General features: G+C 40.2%; 1 protein-coding gene across 2 annotated transcripts; it reads right to left on the bottom strand.

Annotated features, from left to right (window-relative positions):
* On the bottom strand, positions 1 to 15,791 carry LOC139465819 (uncharacterized). 2 transcript variants are annotated; one of them, XM_071247753.1, is made up of 5 exons: positions 15,749 to 15,791; positions 9,568 to 9,697; positions 7,169 to 7,552; positions 5,045 to 5,139; positions 1 to 3,111 (listed from the first exon to the last, which is right to left on the bottom strand). In XM_071247753.1, the coding sequence occupies exons 2-5, from the start codon at positions 9,665 to 9,667 to the stop codon at positions 2,968 to 2,970; spliced, it is 723 nt and encodes a 240-aa protein (XP_071103854.1). In that variant the 5' UTR covers positions 9,668 to 9,697; positions 15,749 to 15,791; the 3' UTR covers positions 1 to 2,967. The 2 variants fall into 2 exon arrangements, with proteins under 2 accessions (XP_071103854.1, XP_071103855.1); XM_071247754.1 differs by having other exon boundaries at positions 9,577 to 9,697.
* Between the last annotated feature and the right edge of the window lie 4,006 nt (positions 15,792 to 19,797).

The raw sequence follows: 19,797 nt of genomic DNA, 5'->3' as shown, positions 1-19,797 counted from the left end.
TTCACAATTTTATTCAGGCAACATGACAGATTTAACATTAACATGATGACTGATGTAATTCTCCCAACTGCCGATACCCACACGTCAGATGAATAAACAGCTTGAATGTTAATGCTAGTTCAGTCTCTGGCTCTGAACACTACTTGTGAGAAGCAGGACAACATTGAAGTAATCACTTTTACCAGGCTCTTCACATGCTAAAATAGTTCTCAAGGGAAAGCACATGTCATGAATGAACAAATCACCATGCTGCATTATCATGGCAGAGTTACATGCACCAGCATGTACATGATACATTTCAAATATTCCCCACTAAATGTACACAAATGTTGTAATCTGTGGCAACTTAATTCATTATTAGCAGTATCTGCCCTCAAATTTCAGAGAGAGCATAAAATATGACCACATGGTATTGAGTTGGGTTGAAGGCTGTTTTAAACAGTATTACATTTATAGGCAGGAGTGTCAGCTTGATGTGGTGGTAAAGTCAAAAGTGATGTTTACCACTTTGATGAAGCCCACGAGCAACCAAGAAACAATCGGGCAGAATCTGGGTTTTGAACCAACGAACAGACTCTGGAGTGCCTCAGTGATGCAACACTGCACAACGAATTGCAACACCTTGGAGAAGTGGGGATGGGTCTCCAATGTCATAGCTAGTATTGTATTGCTACACCAGTGCAGGTGGCACAGGATTTAATGGTCTGTAGTAAGAGGTTCAGTCTGTTGAGAATTACATGTCTTTCAAATCAGGGTGGGGTTTAACACTGCTTTAACCGTTTTTCAGATATATGGTGGCATGACAGATGGATGGGGTTAATTCCTCTGGTGTGTTGAGAAATAACCAATATTCATTTCTCACCTTTCATTAAATACTTTTCTGTCAGCCGATATGTGTTTGGAGAAACCTCAAAGTTGTGTAGGTCTTAGAACTCTACCACTAAGTTGAAAACCAAAAGCACAAGTATGGTGCTGAAAAACCAACAATAAAAAAACGGGCAAATTTCAAATTTGAACCCAAAATCATAGCAGTCTGGGATACCTAAGGGATGCAACTCTGCATAGCGAATTGCAGCAGTGCAGTAAGAGACTGACCACTTGCCTTGTCGCATGTATCTTGAAATATCAGCACTGTATCCAAATATCCATGTTCATCCCAAGTCTTTATTACCTTTGCCACCCAGACATATGTGATAAGGTAAGCCATGGAGTAAAGTTTTGGGACAATTCACTGTAGACATCCCATAGTCACCAAAGTGAGTGTATGAACCAACAGAGATGGGCCAAAAACTTCACACAGAATTGCATCTTAATCAGATAGATATTTCCATACATTGCTAATGTACATATGTCCTCACAAAACAACACACTGGCATTTGAAAAAAGCGTCTACTTAATATTGGATGAATATATTCTTGCTTAAAGATTTGTAAAAGAAACTGAAATCATACTATTTGAGGACTCACGTTCCATATTGACCTGAACAGTAGTAACATGTTTAATGTTTTTTGTTGCTTAAGCAACTTCATATATCTGAAAACTTCAATAGATTTTACCCCACACATAAGTGACCATTCAAGTGAATCATGAAAGCTTGTTAAACTGAACAACTAGTGACCTACACTGTCAAACACTCCAAAGCATGAGAATAACATCGAAATAGTTGACCTACGATGGACAGTTTCATAAATAGTCTTATATTATTTACACAGAAACAGCAATTTACAGCATGTTGTAAAGCAGGTATATAAATAGTGAGTTTTTCATAAATCTTAACACATCAGATTTGTATTTATAGTTTAAACATAGTCAAAACTTGTTTTAGTTTTAAATATCTTTGCAACAAACAACATGATATAAATTAATAACACATAACATCAAATATTTTGAAATCAAGGCTTCTAGTATTGAACTGAAACATAAAAAGGTAATTTTCAAAAATATCCAATTCATATCAAACATAGTATTTGGTCTAAGCTTTGTGAAAGAACTGAAACGAGACTGAAATGCACATCTAATTTCAATCTGTTCATAAAATCAGATCTTTTCCTCCAATACGGTACCTCTCTTCATGAAGTCCTTATAACACCGCCATAGGAGGTTGATTCAAGGGGGCTTCCTTAGGATTGCAGACCCGTGAAGATCCAGGGTAGAACAGGCCTTCAGCAACCCATGAAAATTGAAATCTTATTGTCTTAAAACCCCACGTATCCCTTGCATATTTGGTGGTAAAAAAGAACTGACGTGACCCTCCAGCTGTTAGGTGTCATCAGGTCTACACACACAGAGTAAAAGATCTGATTTCATTGAGATTGTTCTAATGTTTAGGTCTACTGCAGTAGTAACAGACAATATCAATGATTGTTGCAAAATATGAATATTTACTACCAACAGACTCAGTGACCATAAATATCAAATTTTATAAAGACATCAAATAATATTTACATAAAAACTGATATTTACAAAATATCAGTACATTTACAATGTTTATGGGAATTAATGAAATACCCAACATGACTGCATGAAACCCATCTGTGTAGCTGTCTGTCACCCATCTGTAAAGCAGGTGCGACTAAAGGGAGGTAATTCAATTACCACTCGGTTATCTCCCTTGGATACTGGCTTGGCTGAGTGTCTATATCACAAATCAAATATTGATAGAACGGGATCAAAATAACTGTTTAACATCGTGAAATTCTTAAAGACTATGTAGCTCCTATGTGAATGGATTCTGAGGGATTTTCTAGGTCCCCATTGTTTTCATTGACCCATTGCATTAACAACTAAACGATTCTAACACAAACTATCCTGTTTGTAACAAATGAAACATAATCTAACCAATAATATAACAACATAAACACTGACAGACAGCTACCCAGATTCTCCGCTGAAGGCATCTGGTATAGACAATGGTTTCAGAATGACCACACAGCAACGATGGTAAATGATGTGAACGATTGTTGATGATCATGTTTTCTCGGGGGATGCTTTAGGTCGTGAGAGGGCTTGCAGTCTCCGTTTCAGTTTGTCTTTCTTCTTCCCTGCTAATGGTGTGAACTCCACATTGATTCTCCGACCTGCTAACTTGGTCTGGTGTAGACGCAGAGCAATCTGAAATATATACTTATCCTTTAGAAAAGAAACCCGAGACAGTTTGTGTGTCTTCAATAGTTATGTCAGGAAGCCTGCTGCTGTGAGGTGAGGTGAGGTGAGGTGAGGTGAGGTGAGGTGAGGTGAGGTGAGGTGAGGTGAGGTGAGGTGAGGTGAGGTGAGGTGAGGTGAGGTGAGGCTTAACCTCACCTCCAAAATTATTGTACTTATATTGCAATGCGCATGTATGCATGTGCCTGCTTGTATTAGTCCGAACTAACGCTGGCTTCATAGTGCTTGCCCACTGAGATACCATGCCACAGTTTAACATGGATACCCCACTCAGACGCTCCGAGCCAACCTGTCCTTGTTTTAACCCACTAATGTCAAGCACCAGGCAGCACAACAACAAGTACCATCTTTGAACGTATGACCTGGCCGGGGATCAAACCACCGGCAAATCAGTGGTTGTTATGGACAACATCGCACTCTGCCAGGGTACGACGTCACATCAACCATGTCATCGAGTCTGACCACCTGATTCAACTTGGTCGCCAGTTTTGACAAGCAATAAAGTCATCTGTTGGGCAATACATTACTCTCATTGCTCGATGATGTAACACATAAATATTTCAATGAAAATAAATCTTTGTAAAATTTGTAATGTGTCAACAGCCAGGTGAACTGTATAGAATTTTACTAGCTGAACATTCGTGAACTCGTTCCAACATGTGGAACCTACCAACGAAATAAAATTAGACAATCATGACAGTGATGATATTGAACATCCTTTTCATTGACAGTGAGTATTATTATGGAAAACAATTTCTGTTTCACAAAACATACCCAATGTTTCAGGGTTACTTCTTGCCCTTTCATCAGGCGAATGAAGAGGCAACAGGCAGCCCCGAAACACTATGGGTATGGATAAAAAAGACGTTGTTATCCATAATAATTCTCATTGTCATGTTTACATCCAACTTCTAAATGCCAATATACATATAGACATGATAACGACTATCATAATTTTCTTAGGTATCAGTAAGATTGGATTAACTCTGATCTTAATATTGATTTGTATTATCAATTCAAACAAAGTCAGTCTCCCAGAATAAATTAAAAAAGGCGTCAAAGTCAAGTCTGGAATGAATGGACAAGTCTAGATTGCCTCAGCTCCTGAAATTATGCAATGTTCTGAGCTCAATTTGCATAAGGAAGAGAATATATGGATGTCAACTTCTTTATTATAAGGAACACAGTGTATATGCTTACTCCTTCATCAGGTGAATGAATACTTACTTACTTACTTACTTCGCCTATTTCGCACACGGGCCCGGCCAGGCCATTTAATGTGTTTCCGAAAGGGGCGAAAGTGGTGTGTGCAACCCAAGAGGCTTGGGACTTATTGCTTTGATTGTTGCTGACTTCCTAGCTGGCTTCAATTTGCCCCTTGCTATGTCCATTTTTTCACCTATCAGTGCTAATTACCCCGGCCTCCAGTTTGCCCATTACCTATAACTTATCTATGATACATAAATGCTGGCTTCCATACTATCAGCGCTAATTACTGTAAAGTGTTGGCTTCCATTGTCTGTTGCTAATCTCCTATCACAGCCAATCATCTGTTGGCTTCCCTTGTTAGTTTCTACCCTTTGTTATTCACCTTTTGTTATCTTATTAATTTTGTTGTCCTTACATGTACATATATATGCTCTGTGCCTCATGGCATTCATTCACCTGATGAAGGAGTAAGCATATACTCCGAAATGTTGTCCTCCTCATAATAAAGAGGTTGAAACCTATATATTCGCTTCCTTTAAGGATTGTGTGTATCACTTCTAAATGCCTCTCAAAGACCTCAATTTGCATAACATTTTTTTTTATTTTGTAGATATATATTTTTAAATAAGATAACTATTTCTGGGACTAAATGTCAGTCTAATTAATATATTACCCCATGGCTTATTCTGTCCTTAAACTCCATATAAGCATAGCCACGCCCCTTCTCTGTTCCTTTCTCCTTTGGAATACGTGTACTCTTTACACCACCTGCAAAAACAGAACATTAAAGGTTGATCTAAACTGATAAAATATACAATTATCTTTGTCGTTCTAATTATCTATGAAACCAGTACATATTTCAATGAAGCTAGAAATATATCTCATTTAAAATAAATCTGATCCTTTATTCGAATATACCATTTGCATGATCAGAGGTCACTGCCATCAAGTTCATAGGATGAAAGTATACAAGACCTTTTTTTTGGAAAATCTTGTTCATATCAAACGTGGGATATAAATGCATGTATTAATAAGTGTGTCACAAGGCACTCATAAAGATGTGTCAGTGGTGTTTATTTGTTGTTTAACGCAGCACGAAGCAACATTCCAGCTAAAGGATGGCGTTCTGTAAATAATCAAGTGAGTGAGTGAGTTGGGTTTAATGCCGCTTTTAACAGTATTCCAGTTATATCACGGCGTGTCAGCTTAATGTGGGAGGAAAGCCCGAAGTCTCTGCAGGTCTCTGACGTTTACCACTTCAGTGAAACCCACGAGCACGGGTATGGTGCTGACAAACCTAGAAACATAATCGGGGCGAACCGGGATTCGAACCCACAATCATAGGTTTCTGGCGGGCAACTCTGCACAGCGAATCGTGGCGCCTTAGACGACTGGGCCACCTGTGCCCCCGTAAATAATCAAGTCTGGACCAGACAATCCAGTGATTGACATCATGAGCATCGAACCACGCATTTGGGATACGATGACATGCATCAACCAAGTCAGTGAGTCTGACCACCCGTTCGCATTAGTCGCGTCTTACGACAAGCATAGTCGCCTTTTACAGCAAGCATGGGTTGCTGAAGACCTATTCTACCCCGGATCCTCAAGGGTCAGATGTGTCAGTGTGCCCTTTTGAATTTTAGTGTGCCACCTAGAAGAAAACATCTGCTAATTCTGTGAATGTCTTTTCACTAAGGCTAGACAATGAATAGTCATGTTTTAGAAAAAGTGCTCCCTTCCTCTTAATTGAGATTGCTAACACCCAATGCTATTTTGTGCATCATACCGTTCACATCTTCATAACGTTCCATGTGTCTGTCATGTTTACTTGAGCGAAAGTACATTAATCACTGGCTTCAATTAACAACCATTGTCACAAGGTACTGTTGTCTAAAAACATTTATAAGTGGGTCCTTATAATTGTGCCATTGCGATTTGAACTGTGCCATTGTCATCAAAATACATGGAATTTTGACCCCTGCAAACAAAATATTTGGTCTAAGCTGGTCTAAGCTTGTGTATGCTGTGAAAACACTGAAACCGGTGAGACAGAAATGTACATTTAATTTCGATCTTAATGAAATCAGATCTTTTACTTCATTATGATTCCTCTATGCATTAAGACCTGATCATACTCCCATTGGAGGTCGCATCAGGTGAACTTTCTCATCAGCCAATCAGCATCAAGGCTTCTAATTTCTCATGAGTGAGCAGGCAGGCCTATCTGAGATATGTATCTCAAAAAAGAATACAATCGAGGAGTTCCAATGCAAAAGCATGAAGCCATGCAGTGATTCTTGTGGATATGTTACGCTTCCAGTCTTTTCTGAGTGGCATGGCATCATTATCCAAAATTGTAAATTTAACATTGTTTATTATAATCATGATAATAATCATCCTATCTCACACTATCTCAAACTGTGTATTTCTCTTCCTTCTTTCGATCCTTAGTGGAAAACATGCCCAAACAAAGGTTTCCAGCTTCTCAAAAACAATTCATCCAAACACATCCATCATCGCCATGGTCAACTCCCAGCAATCTGGGTCATGCATGCTTTTTTTGCTTGTTGACCACACATGCTGAACACTGGTTTCCCCAGCCAACTCATTCTCTTTCTGGATTATAATACTAGGCTATAGATGCGGGAATAGATGGGTGGGCATGTAGCATTTGAGATAGGATAAGTATAGAAATGTACCATTTATTGTAAAGTTGACAAATTTTAAACTTATCCCAAAATATGAACTATCAAGAACTTTGATGCCATGTTACTGTGGTTACACATTTACTGACCTGTCTTCCTGAAATGGTCTTCAAGTTGCTCCTTAGTAATATCCACCGGTAGGTTACTAATGTGTAATATGTATGATTTGGGTATATGGTGATTATTCACAACCGATAATCCATTGACAGGCATCACCGGCGCCACGCTAGGAATTTCCAAGTCTGTTTTCACTTGAGTCACCAGGACAGGGGGTTTCGGGGGACTTTTCTTTTTCACAATTGGCTTTGGAACAACAGGCTTAGCTGTTGTTTTCTTGTGGTTTGCATTGCGTGGGTGTTGTGCTATAAGTTTGAGTTTCAATGTGTCCGTCAACTTGGATCGGAATCGACCACGATTTTCCCCTGAAGACATCATTGAGCTCATATTGTCTTTCGTGGATGTCACAGTTCTTGCTGGAACAGAAATCATAGAAAACATAAATCTACTGTCATTCTTCTACAGCAAATGTCACTCATGTCAAATCTTTTCTCGATGTGAGAGTAAGTGATTTGGGCTAAATGCTGATTTGAACAGAATTCCAGTTATTTCACAGCATGTCAGCTGATGAGGAATGCCCGGAGTGATGCAGGTTCCAGGCGTCTCCCACTTTGGTGAAACCCACTTGCATGGGTATGGTGCTGACAAACCTAGAAACTGATCAGGGTCAACCGGGATTCAAACCCATGATGATAGGTTTCTGGCATGCTCAAGGGATGCAACTCTGCACAGCGAATTGCGGCACAGACGACTGGGCCATTCATTCCCCCTTTCTGAATGTGAAGAAACAGACTCATAGGAGCAGGTAACAGTTGGGTTCAAAACTTGAACCCATCCAAATGAGTGAGTGAGTGAGTTGGGTTTAACACCGCTTTTAACAATATTCCAGTTATATCACAGAGTGTCAGCTTAATGTGGGAGGAAAGACCAAAGTGATTGAGGTCTCAGACGTTTACCACTTTGGTGAAACCCACGAGCATGGGGGGTATGGTGCTGACAAACCTAGAAACATAATCGGGGCAAACCGGGATTCGAACCCACAATCATAGGTTTATGGTGTGTCCAAGGGACGCAACTCTGCAGTGCGAATTACGGCCCCTTAGACGACTGGGCCACCCGTGCCCCCCTAACAAAATGAAATATTACCATGATAACTGATCAGTAAGACTGAGAATGTGATTGTATGTATGATTTTGGGGGATCATGATGACGTATTCAGTCACAGAATCCCAACTAGATGATGATTGTAGGGTACTGATGACCTCTTCTGATACAGAATGGGCATGGGGCACTGATGACTCGGAATCTAGTAATATTAATAACTATATTGACATTAATTGGGATGTTTTTTATTCCAAATCGGAATATCTACTAACAGATGCTGCATACTTGGGGACGAATCTTGGAGTCTGGGCAGTTCTACATGAAGCCCTGCTTTGCTGCTGATAATAGTTCGACCAATGTCAAAGGGTCACAGGATTGTCCTGACAGATGTCTGAACAAAGATGTAAGTACGAGAATGATGAGTGAGTGAGTGACTGGCTTTATGTCACTTGAATTATTTTGTAGTCACCACTATTCACCATTGTACATCACTGAATCACTGTCTGGAAACGGCGGAACAATGAAAGATTTGCCCCATGTGGAGATGAGTCTGAGATCAGCAACCCATGACTAATGTAGATATGATTCCATTGTCAGGTAGGATTGCCACACTATTTAGCCTGTCCTGGGCCCACTTGCACAAAATGATCTTAGCGCTAAGACTATTGTAAGCTTATGTTAAAGTATGGGAGTTAAGATAATCTTAGTGCTAAGATCGCTTTGTGCAAGTGGGCCCATGACTGGAATGGTCACAGCGATGAACTGTGACTGATACCAGGACTATTGACATACACTTAACCGTTTCCTACACAAATTCCACACATTGTATCCACCGGGTCTTCATTTTGGTCGGCTCTTACAACTAGCATGAGATGCAGATCTATATTTGTTTGTTGTTTAATGCTGCAATCAGCAATATTCCAGCCATGATGGCCACCTGTGAATAATGGAGTTGGACAGGCAATCTAGTGATTGAAATTTTGAGTAACGATCCACTCTCTTGGGATACGCGAACAGCAATCAACCAAGTCTGATCACCCGATCCATTTGGTCACCTCTTACGAGCAGCATAGCATTTTAATGTGAAATCCCAGCAGGACAGATGCCAATCTATACTACACCACTTTTGGTAGGGATATTTTTTATTTTCCATGATACACAAAACTGATTCTCATAATGTGTCAAGTGTATGTTTAAACAGAATGCTTAAATATATTATCCTTATCAAAAGTGGAGCAGTATATATACCTAAGGGTAATATAAACCCAACCTAATACAACAGCAGTTCACTCAAAAAGTATTCTTAAATGTTACAAAATATATTAACTGCTTTTACGGAGTGGCTGTGTTCGCTTTGGCCTCTTCTTGTCGCCCCAGGGGTCTCTACTGCGCAGAGTACGACTGCTGGGGGCAGAATCGGATGACATGGTTGCTTTCGACTACCACTTCACAGATGACTGCAAGATGAACACAGGAAATAAAGGTGAGATAGTGAGATGAGACTCTTTCAATACTGTAGCAACATCAAGCAGTGTAAGGCAGCTGGGAATTGGTGCACTAGCTAAAAGGGCTAGTGACCGCACAACCAGAACCTATCAGGACTCAAGCCAATTGGCCATCCAGGCTGATCACGTCATTCAAAACCAAATTTGATAATTTTATGTTATCATATTGCTGTTTACATATCAGCCTTGTTATAGGTCTAAGGTCTGTCATATTGGCCAGAGGCAGAATTTTTTGGCCAGAGGCAGAATTTATTGCCCAGAGGCAGAATTTATTGCCCAGAGGCAGAATTTATTGCCCAGAGGCAATGCAATACAACCTGTTGAGGGCAAATATGTCTGACCGAGGACCAATAAAAGCTGATATGAAAACAGCCATTTGATGACATATTTACAGTTTGACTACCTAAGCTGTGTTTCAAAGTAGCACTGGGCAAAAGACCTCAAGAAAAAGCCAAACATGGCACAGTAAAAATAAACAGGATCCACACTCTAATGATGTGTGATGACAGCAGGCTATCACCTTGGTTCAATGTAACGAATGCGATCACGTGGAAAAGCTGTATTGGCTTGCTCAAATCCTGTACTGGTCCACTAAACCCTCAATGGTCCACTAAACCCGCATTGGTCCACTAAACCCGCATTGGTCCACTAAACCTGCATTGGTCCACTAAACCCGCATTGGTCCACTAAACCCGCATTGGTCCACTAAACCCTCATTGGTCCACTAAACCCGCATTGGTCCACTAAACCCACATTGGTCCACCAAACCCGCATTGGTCCACTAAACCTGCATTGGTCCACTAAAGCAGTATTGGACCACTAAACCCTCATTGGTCCACTAAACCTGCATTGGTCCACTACACCCGCATTGGCCCACTAAACCGGTATTGGTCCACTAAACCCTCATTGGTCCACTAAACCTGCATTGGTCCACTAAACCCGTATTGGCCCACTAAACCCGCATTGGTCCACTAAACCCGCATTGGTCCACTAAACCTGCATTGGTCCACTAAAGCAGTATTGGCCCACTAAACCCTCATTGGTCCCTAAACCTGCATTGGTCCACTAAACCCGCATTGGCCCACTAAACCGGTATTGGTCCACTAAACCCTCATTGGTCCACTAAACCTGCATTGGCCCACTAAAGCAATATTGGCCCACTAAACCCGCATTGGTCCACTAAACCCGCATTGGTCCACTAAACCCTCATTGGTCCACTAAACCCTCATTGGTCCACTAAACCCGCATTGGTCCACTAAACCCGCACTGGTCCACTAAACCCGCATTGGTCCACTAAACCCTCATTGGTCCACTAAACCCGCATTGGTCCACTAAACCCGCATTGGTCCACTAAACCCGCATTGGTCCACTAAAGCAGTGTTGGCCCACTAAACCCTCATTGGTCCACTAAACCTGCATTGGTCCACTAAACCCGCATTGGTCCACTAAAGCAGTATTGGCCCACTAAACCGGTATTGGCCCACTAAACCTGCATTGGTCCACTAAACCCGCATTGGCCCACTAAACCCTCATTGGTCCACTAAAGCAGTATTGGCCCACTAAACCCTCATTGGTCCACTAAACCTGCATTGGCCCACTAAACCCCCATTGGTCTACTAAAGCAGTATTGGCCCACTAAACCCTCATTGGTCCACTAAACCTGCATTGGTCCACTAAACCCGCATTGGCCCACTAAACCCGCATTGGCCCACTAAACCTGCATTGGCCCACTAAACCTTCATTGGCCCACTAAACCTTCATTGGCCCAATAAACCCCTATTGGTCCACTAAACCCGTATTGGCCCTCCAGCGCTTCTATATGATGCAGGTTTATTTGACTGAGCGTAATACAAACAGTTGAATATACTATATATTATGTAACGTATATTATGATGGAAGTTAGTCTCAATCTTCTTAACACAGACTGCATCTCCAGTTGATCTCAGTTTCACATGACTCCTACAAGAATGTCTAAACCTTGACTGGACATGGGGACCATACCACAGAGGTCCTTCTTTAGGCGCTTTCCCTATAATGCTCAAAATACAGTAGCCTACAGCTTTACGATACTTGATAGTGTCTACAACATGTCCTGTTTTGTTTTGATGAAATATAAAAAGTTGCTTGTGTATATGTAAAATGTCAGTCAGAAGAATCTGTTTAGTTGTTTAACGCCACACACAGCAATTCTAGCCATATGACGATGGTCTGAATAATCGAGCTGGACCAGACAATCCAGTGATTGACATGAGCATCGGTCCAAGCAACTGAGATTCAATGACATGTATTAACAAAGTCAGTGAGCCTGTTGCCTCTAAAGACAAGCATAGTCGCCTCTTACTGTAAGCATGGATAGCTGAAGACCTATTCTAACCCGGGTCTTTACCTGTCAAAATAGATTTTGACATAACAAACCTAACTGTCAACACTTCATTATCACATCAATCCTTCTGCAAAGTAGCATGCTTTGATTACTGTTGCAAGATACCAGAAATATATTTGTTATTCTAATACAAAAGTGAGAAAAATATTGAAAAAGCAGTGAAAATATGGCAATACTGTATTCCCTTAGTTGCTAAGTGAGTAACTTTGGTTTAATGCTGCTTTGAAGAGTATTTCAATAATACACGGCAGAGCCTGAAGTGATTTTTGTTTTGCTTAATGATGCACTCAACAATATTTCAGCTAAATGATGGCGGTCTGTAAATAATCGAATCTGGTCCAGATAATCCAGTGACTGAAATCACGAACATTGATCCACGCAATTGGGATACGAATACATCCATTAACCAAGTCAGCAAGCCTGACCACACGATCCCAATAGTTGCCTCTTAAGACAATCATAGTCACCTTTTACGGCAAGCATGGGTTGCTGAAGACCTATTCTAGACCGAATTATTTTTCTAGCCCGAAGTGATGCAGGTCTCAGACATTTACCACTTTGGTGAAACCCATGGGCATGGGTTGGGTGCTGACAATCCAAGAAACATAATTGGGGATTGATAAGGGGGATTCAAAGTATGGCTTGGCCACATGTGACAACACCTGGGCCGTTATTTACTCCTTCCACACTGCTATGTTTTCAGCTAAAAAGGAGGGTTTATTAAAATTACTTAAATATCAGTCTATGAGTATCGTATGTGCCCTTATAAGCATGAGAAGCTTCCCTGGAGGCTTTGGAAAATTAACAAAGGGGTTTTGGTGCTTACCGGTATGAAAAACCACAAACAAATAAAATTTAGATCAAGCTGTAGTAAACAAACCTAGTTCAAGCGTCAATGAAACCAAATATTTTCTATAATATTCAATAGCTAATTTTTTACCCCTTCCACTTTTGTACACAAATCTGTTATATACACAAGAAATTATAGACTGTCACGTATGTTTTTTGGTTATTATTTGGGGGCATTTATAAAGATTATGTACAGTGAGTGAGTATGGTTTTATGCCGCTTTTAGCAATATTCCAGCAATATCATGGCTGGGGACACCAGAAATGGGCTTCACACATTGTACCCACATTGGGAATTGAACCCGGGTCTTCGGCCTGACGAGCTATCGCTTTAACCACTAGGCTACCCGACCGCCCCAGATTATGTACAGATTAGTCTAGAAGGTGGATGGGGGAGCTTACTGGAGCAGGAGACTTAATATGGCAAGTTCAGTAACCGAGTTTGTTGTGTAATGGCATACTCAGCATTCTGCTACGAAATAATCCAGGTATACGAGAGCAGTCTGTAAATGATTACATATGGAAGAAACATGCAACAATGCTAGGGTGAAGCAATAAATTGCAGCAATCAGGGTTTATTATAATCACAATTGTAATGTAATAAAGAAGCTGATAATCCATTCATCTTGTCACACGTCATGTGCTTTCAAGCATGACAAGTAACAGCTTTTGGACACTAAGTGTAGGAGGAAGGTCATGTAAACATGACTGTCAAATGTATTACAGTAAACTACGGATATAACGAACTTACTTTTTTGGTCCAGACTATTTGCTGTAGTTATGCTGTATATATGATTATAACGAACTACGGTTATAACGAACTAAAATTAGTAGTCCCTTTGAGTTCGTTAGAATTGTACTTTACTGTACTCAACAAAGTTTTTCTTTATTTTTGGAATGTCTTAAATCAAATCCGTCCATTTGTCTCGACATTGGCGAGTAAATAAGTCAGTTGAATTATAATAGGGATATTTTAGAAGCAAACATGTGAAAGTGGGCAGAATGAATATTAACCAGATATATTACCTTGTTAATTTAGTGTTATTCTAAGGGTGAGAGTCAATGAATGTTGTTCAAGACCACAATCAAATAAATTCTGTCAAAATAATGGCTGTTGGTACATAATAAAATCTGGACCAGACACACCAGTGCTATAGCATTGACCCCCATCATCAGGGTACAATGACAGATTGTTTCAGCGGTAGAAACTAACAGTTTTCGGCCATTGTCCTTATGAAGATAAACACATAGCAAAACCCTTGAAAAGGGCCAATTTCTACTAGTCCTTGTGATACCTTAACTATTGGGCAGTTTGGCAAGGACTATAGGACTAGTGCCAATTTCTAACGCTGTTGTCTGTTTCTTGTTTAATGCTGCACTGAGCAATATAGCAGCTATATGATCTGCAATCTGTAAATAATCCAGTCTGACCAGACAACTTAGTGATTGACAACATGAACATGGATTCACGCAATTGAGATACAATTACATGCATCAACCATTTCAGCGAGTCTGACCACCGGATCCCGTTAGTCGCCTCTTACGACAAGCCTAGTCGCCCTTGTCAATCATGGGTTGCTGAAGACCTATTTCTACCCAGGATCTCCAAGGGTCACAATGACATGTAATCGGCGTGGTTGCAATGACCACAGAGCAAGACCATCCAATCCCCTTTTCTGTTGTACAAAGGGGGTAAGTGAGACGTGGTGTGGTATCCAAGGATTTATAAATAATAAAACTAAAAGACACTATATCCATGATGTCAGCCTGTGTTGACCATACTGAAGTGTGTGTAAAGGAAGGATGTCCAACTCCTACAAACACATACCTAAATTGTAAGCAGTAGTTTATCATGTTTATTGATATGCAGGACATATCTACATATTCATATCTGATGATACAAAACAAACAAGGCCAAGAAAAATATTCAGTTCATTCAGATGGTTACTAATGTGTGAGAGCTAGTTCTCTTCAACACTAGGCGGCACTGCTGTCCCAGTAAATAGTTGTTTTTTCCAAATATAATACTATATAAACCTTGTCTAGATGTTCTAATATAATGTTGGGCATTTTTCTATAACTTTATAACATTCCTTTTCCTCAAAATTCGAGCATTATGCATTACAATTTCAATTCAAAGCTGTGCACTGGTAATGTCGCTTACTTCCACATTCATCTGCTCAAAATGGTTTCTTGTCGTGTTAGGGAAACAACTGATTTTTTACGAAACAGAAAATATTTTCAATTCACAAGTTCATTTATGTGAGTAACAAAACAAATGAAAACCTAATATTTCAATGTGGACCAATGTATGATATCAATAGGCCTGCACATTGAATTCCCTATGTCCTGACGCTCAACATTCTTCCCCATTGTCAGTCAAGTTACTTTTTTTCACATCGTTGTCGATATGTCAACACATTACTTTCAATAGACTTGCAGACGATTATAACATGTCAAAATAAATTTGCAAGGGAATGGTAACACTTGGACAAAACGACTCGCGCTTGTGTACGTGAGACAGTGCACGCACGAAGACTCGACGCTGCCTTGCACCAGCTTGCTCAAACAACACAGCTGTACTTCGAAGGAACCTGGCTCACACCTTGATTTCACAAACCCAGTTCCGGAGTCAGCAGACAGAACTCTTGTATCAGACATGCTGATGCTCTCCTCCGAGTCGTAATTACAACATTAAATTGCTTCCAAATTAACATTAAAGTTTAACAACAACAGTCCAGGAAAAAAATACGGTATTATTGTCGTACTTACTGCCGTCATGACCTGACCATGCCCCTTTCTTCTTCACACTGCCATCTGTCGAGCAAACATGTCACATTGTTTAAGGGGAGAGAACTTGGTTTGACCTGTGAATATTGATCCATATTGCACGGGAACAAGTTTGTTACTATGTTAGAAATATAAATAGGTAACTAAAACAGAAACATTTAGGAAAAAGGTTACACATCTAGGGAAACTGAAACACCCTACCGGGACTATTTCCGTTATTACGCTCGACCATAGGCTTAAAAACGGAAATAATACTTAGGCTCATGGACTCACATTCGGATATTTATTAGGGCTGGGACGAGTCCACATTTACAACCCGGTACCCCCCCCCCCCCCCCCCCCCCCCCCACCCCACCATTTTACCCGGGTACCAACTGTTGGTTTCAAGAGATACAAAATGTACGATTGGGAATACCTTTACTACATTACTTGCAAAACGTATTTAGATACATGTATCAAATGATCTGGTCATGCATACACTGAAGTTGACTTAACTTATTCAACCATATGAAAAGTCAGAAGGAATGGGTGCATAGTCCGAAAGAATAACCACGGGTCCGGGTAGTCCTGAGGTACCCGGGTCCTTCCCAGTACCCACCCGACCCGGGTACCTGAGTTACCCGTCCCAGCCCTAATATTTATGTTTAATTACTTACTCCCTTCGAAAGTTGATACGTGGCGATGCACTTCACGAGGCAAATCCTAATGTGGATTAAATTTTCAAAGTTAAAATTCATGTTTTGTATTTTTTAAGTTTCTTTAATGATAGTTTCTAATTTTATTCAGCAAAGGGTGTCCCCTATTCAGGTAAGATAGCGTCAGCTTCCGAAATAAGGCCCAGGGCTTAATTTCGGATAACATTTTAAATGAAAAAGTGCTATTGACGTAATTAGTCCCGGGACTTTCATACGGGAAGTACCGGTAATATATAGGTCAACGTGTCTATAACATAACAGTAAATAAATAGAGAATCTAGTGTCTTCCGAGATCAACTATTTCAAGACGAGGTCATAAAATTTAAAAATACCCGCGATGCTTGTCGAGGATTTTTCCCCAATTATCAAGGATTCTTGAGATATTCGAAGAAACGAGGGGGAGATTCTATTTATCATCCGAAATCATTCTGCCAATTCTTTCTTTTTGTAAACCGTAATAAACAGTGTGTATGGTGTATAAAACAGCTAAAAAGCTAAAATCACAAAGAGAATAGTCATGTCTTTTGATTGTGGCGTAATGGTACCCAATGATGTTGCGCTTGTCTGTAGAGGCATAATGGTACCCAATGATGTTGCACTTGTCTGTAGACCCGTGAAGATCCGGGTAGAATAGGTCATCGGCAACCCTTGCTTGCCGTAAAAGGCGACTATGCTTATCGTAAAAAGGCGACTAACAGGATCGGGTGGTCAGGCTCGCTGACTTGGTTGATGCATGTTATCGATCTGAATTGTGTGGATCGATGCTCATGATATCAATCACTGGATTGTCTGGTCAAGACTCGATTATTTACAGACCGTCGTCACATAGATGGAATATTGCTGAGTGAGGCGTTAAACAACCAACCAACCAACCACTTGTCTGTCGAGCACTGTGCTGCGGTTTCATTGTAGTGATTTCCGTCGTGAGATATCCTTGATCTCTTGAGATATCCTGTATGGGCTTGTATGCGTTTAGTCTGTGTCAGATAAGCGTTATATGTGTTTGATAAGCGTTATAAGTGTTAAAAAAGGCATTGCAACATGTTTGCTATCATATTAATAACACTTAGCAACGACCCTGTATATATATATATGACCTAATTCTTGGTATGGCATATACATGTCTATAACTATAACTAGCACCTGTAGTAATACATAATATGCAGATATGTTAATAACCTTTATTCAATTACTTTTTAGTGTTTATTTCGACAATATTGTCGTGATGTAAGACGGTAGTCGTGATCAATGCATTATTTTAAACGGGAGTTCAAAAGGATTAAGCAATAATGGGTAATATAAATGGAGGATGTTTCATGTGTCGAGTGAAATATCATGTTTCTCTCGTCGAGTGACGGGGGAAAGGGAGATATAATGGACACGTAAATTCGGTATCATACATTTAGATATGATTATATACAAAATCAACTTTAACTTTAACAAAATATAATCTTGAAAACTAGGAGACCGCTGTTGGAAGCGAAAGAATACACGCTGGTCAAGTTAAAAAATGGCTCTTTGCGAAAAAACCAGCCTCGATTGACTAGTTATTTGAGATATTTCCTTTTTGTAACAAAACATTTTTTAAGGAATAACAAACGGCATGAAGCGATATTAACTCCATAATTGATCACGTGTCATTATTTTGCCTTGTCATTGTGGAACTAACGTAAAAAGGAAGTCAACAGTTTTTCTACGGACCAGACGCGCGCTGACGATAAGGGGAGACAATTTGAGGGGAGGTCACTCTTGTATCACAATAGTTCCATCAAAGTGTTATGTTCATAGCAATGAATTATCAAGTGTTATGTTCACTGCAGTGATTTTTTGTTTTGTTTGTTGTTTAAAGCCGCACTCAGGAAGATTCCAGTTTGACGGCGGTCTGTAAATAGTCCAGTCTGGACCCAATCTCATTAAAATCAGATCTTAGTTTTCGCTACCGCTAAACAAAGATCTGAGGACATCCCATTACGGGTCACGTCAGAACGACCTTTCGCCAATTTTGACCGACCAATGAAATGACTGACAAGAAATCGCCAATCAGAAGGCAGCTTTCTCGAGCTTTACGACACTAGTTTCTAACTGGCGACTACGCTTCGAAACATATTTTGACGTATTCTCGGTTCATAAAAAAAAAAAAAAAGTCATAAGAAGAACATTCTGGAATGGCTTATAGATGGCCTAGGTTGTATTTATATAATCATAAAACCCGTAACTGTCGTTCGGAATACCCTGTGTTAAATATTTCGTGGTTGCATGATGAGAAAACACATTCCGACTGTCACTTTCATGATCTGGTAAGCAACGCTCTGATTAGGTGGATGAAAGGTCGTTTTGACGTGACCCTTAATGGGATGTCTTCAGATCTTTGTTCAGCGATAGCGAGAACTAAGATCTGATTTTAATGAGATCGGTCTGGACCAGACAATCCTGTGATTGACATCATGAGCATTGATCCACGCAATTGGTATACGATGACATGCATCAACCAAGTCAGCGAGCCTGACCACCCGATCCCGTTAGTCGCCTCTAAGGACAAGCATAGGTTGCTGAAGATCAACCTATTCTATCCCGGATCTTCACGGGTATCACTGCAGTGAAATAACAAGTGTTGTGTTCACTGCAATGAAAATATCACTTTTCTCAACTTCGGAAAACTCAGTCTTTCGCACTGAAGTGTATAATAAAAGAATTTATTATACTCGCGTGCGTGTCATACTGATTTTACGAAACTGTTGTAAGAATTCATGTATATTACCTTCTCGGGAAATACAATTCTGACGCTTGTTTCGTAAAATCTGTACGACACGCATGCTCGTATAATAATCTCTATATAATTCGATTTTAAGATGTCACTCCCAATTGAATATATAGAGGTTATCACGCGAGTGTGTTTGGGGATGGTAAATATCATGCATTAGGAATAAACATTGTATTTAGCGAGAAATGGCGAGCTAAATACATAGTCTATGAGACGTCACGGCCACGGTCAGACGTTGTTGACAGTCGGTCTGTCCTTTCATAACGTTAAGAAGTGTAGTCAGATGTACACACAGCGACAAATCGAAACAAGGTATCAGTTCAAACATATTTCGGCCGAATCCAACCATTTTGATTTGTGGAGAAGGTTTCAAGCCACAGAGTCTACAAGCACAGATATGGCTACTGATCCCGCTTGGCTAGGCCTCGTGCCCTCGCAAAATTGTTTCGAAATTTAAATATCTCGAAAGTTGCCAAAACTTATAAAATGCCTTAGCTACGTCACGGTTAGACACTGGTGGTTAATTCTGACTCGATCGTCGAATGACGAGGGCGACGCCATGTTTGTTTATAAAC

The sequence above is a fragment of the Haliotis cracherodii genome, unplaced genomic scaffold (assembly GCF_022045235.1).
Source record: "Haliotis cracherodii isolate W230 unplaced genomic scaffold, xgHalCrac1.p SCAF_18, whole genome shotgun sequence".
Taxonomy (NCBI): Eukaryota; Metazoa; Mollusca; class Gastropoda; order Lepetellida; family Haliotidae; genus Haliotis; species Haliotis cracherodii.
Note: the sequence above shows the minus strand (reverse complement) of the source record. Positions and strands in the feature narration are given on the sequence as shown.

What these genes read in the sequence shown, in the direction of transcription:
- LOC139465819 (XM_071247753.1), bottom strand. Translation starts at nt 9,667, where the DNA reads ATGTCATCCGATTCTGCCCCCAGCAGTCGTACTCTGCGCAGTAGAGAC. An exon ending in ACAGCCACTCCGTAAAAGCA is followed by an intron (nt 7,553 to 9,567) that starts GTTAATATATTT and finishes TTTCTGTTCCAG; the next exon opens with CAAGAACTGTGACATCCACG. An exon ending in AGGACAGAATAAGCCATGGG is followed by an intron (nt 3,112 to 5,044) that starts GTAATATATTAA and finishes TATATATTTCAG; the next exon opens with ATTGCTCTGCGTCTACACCA.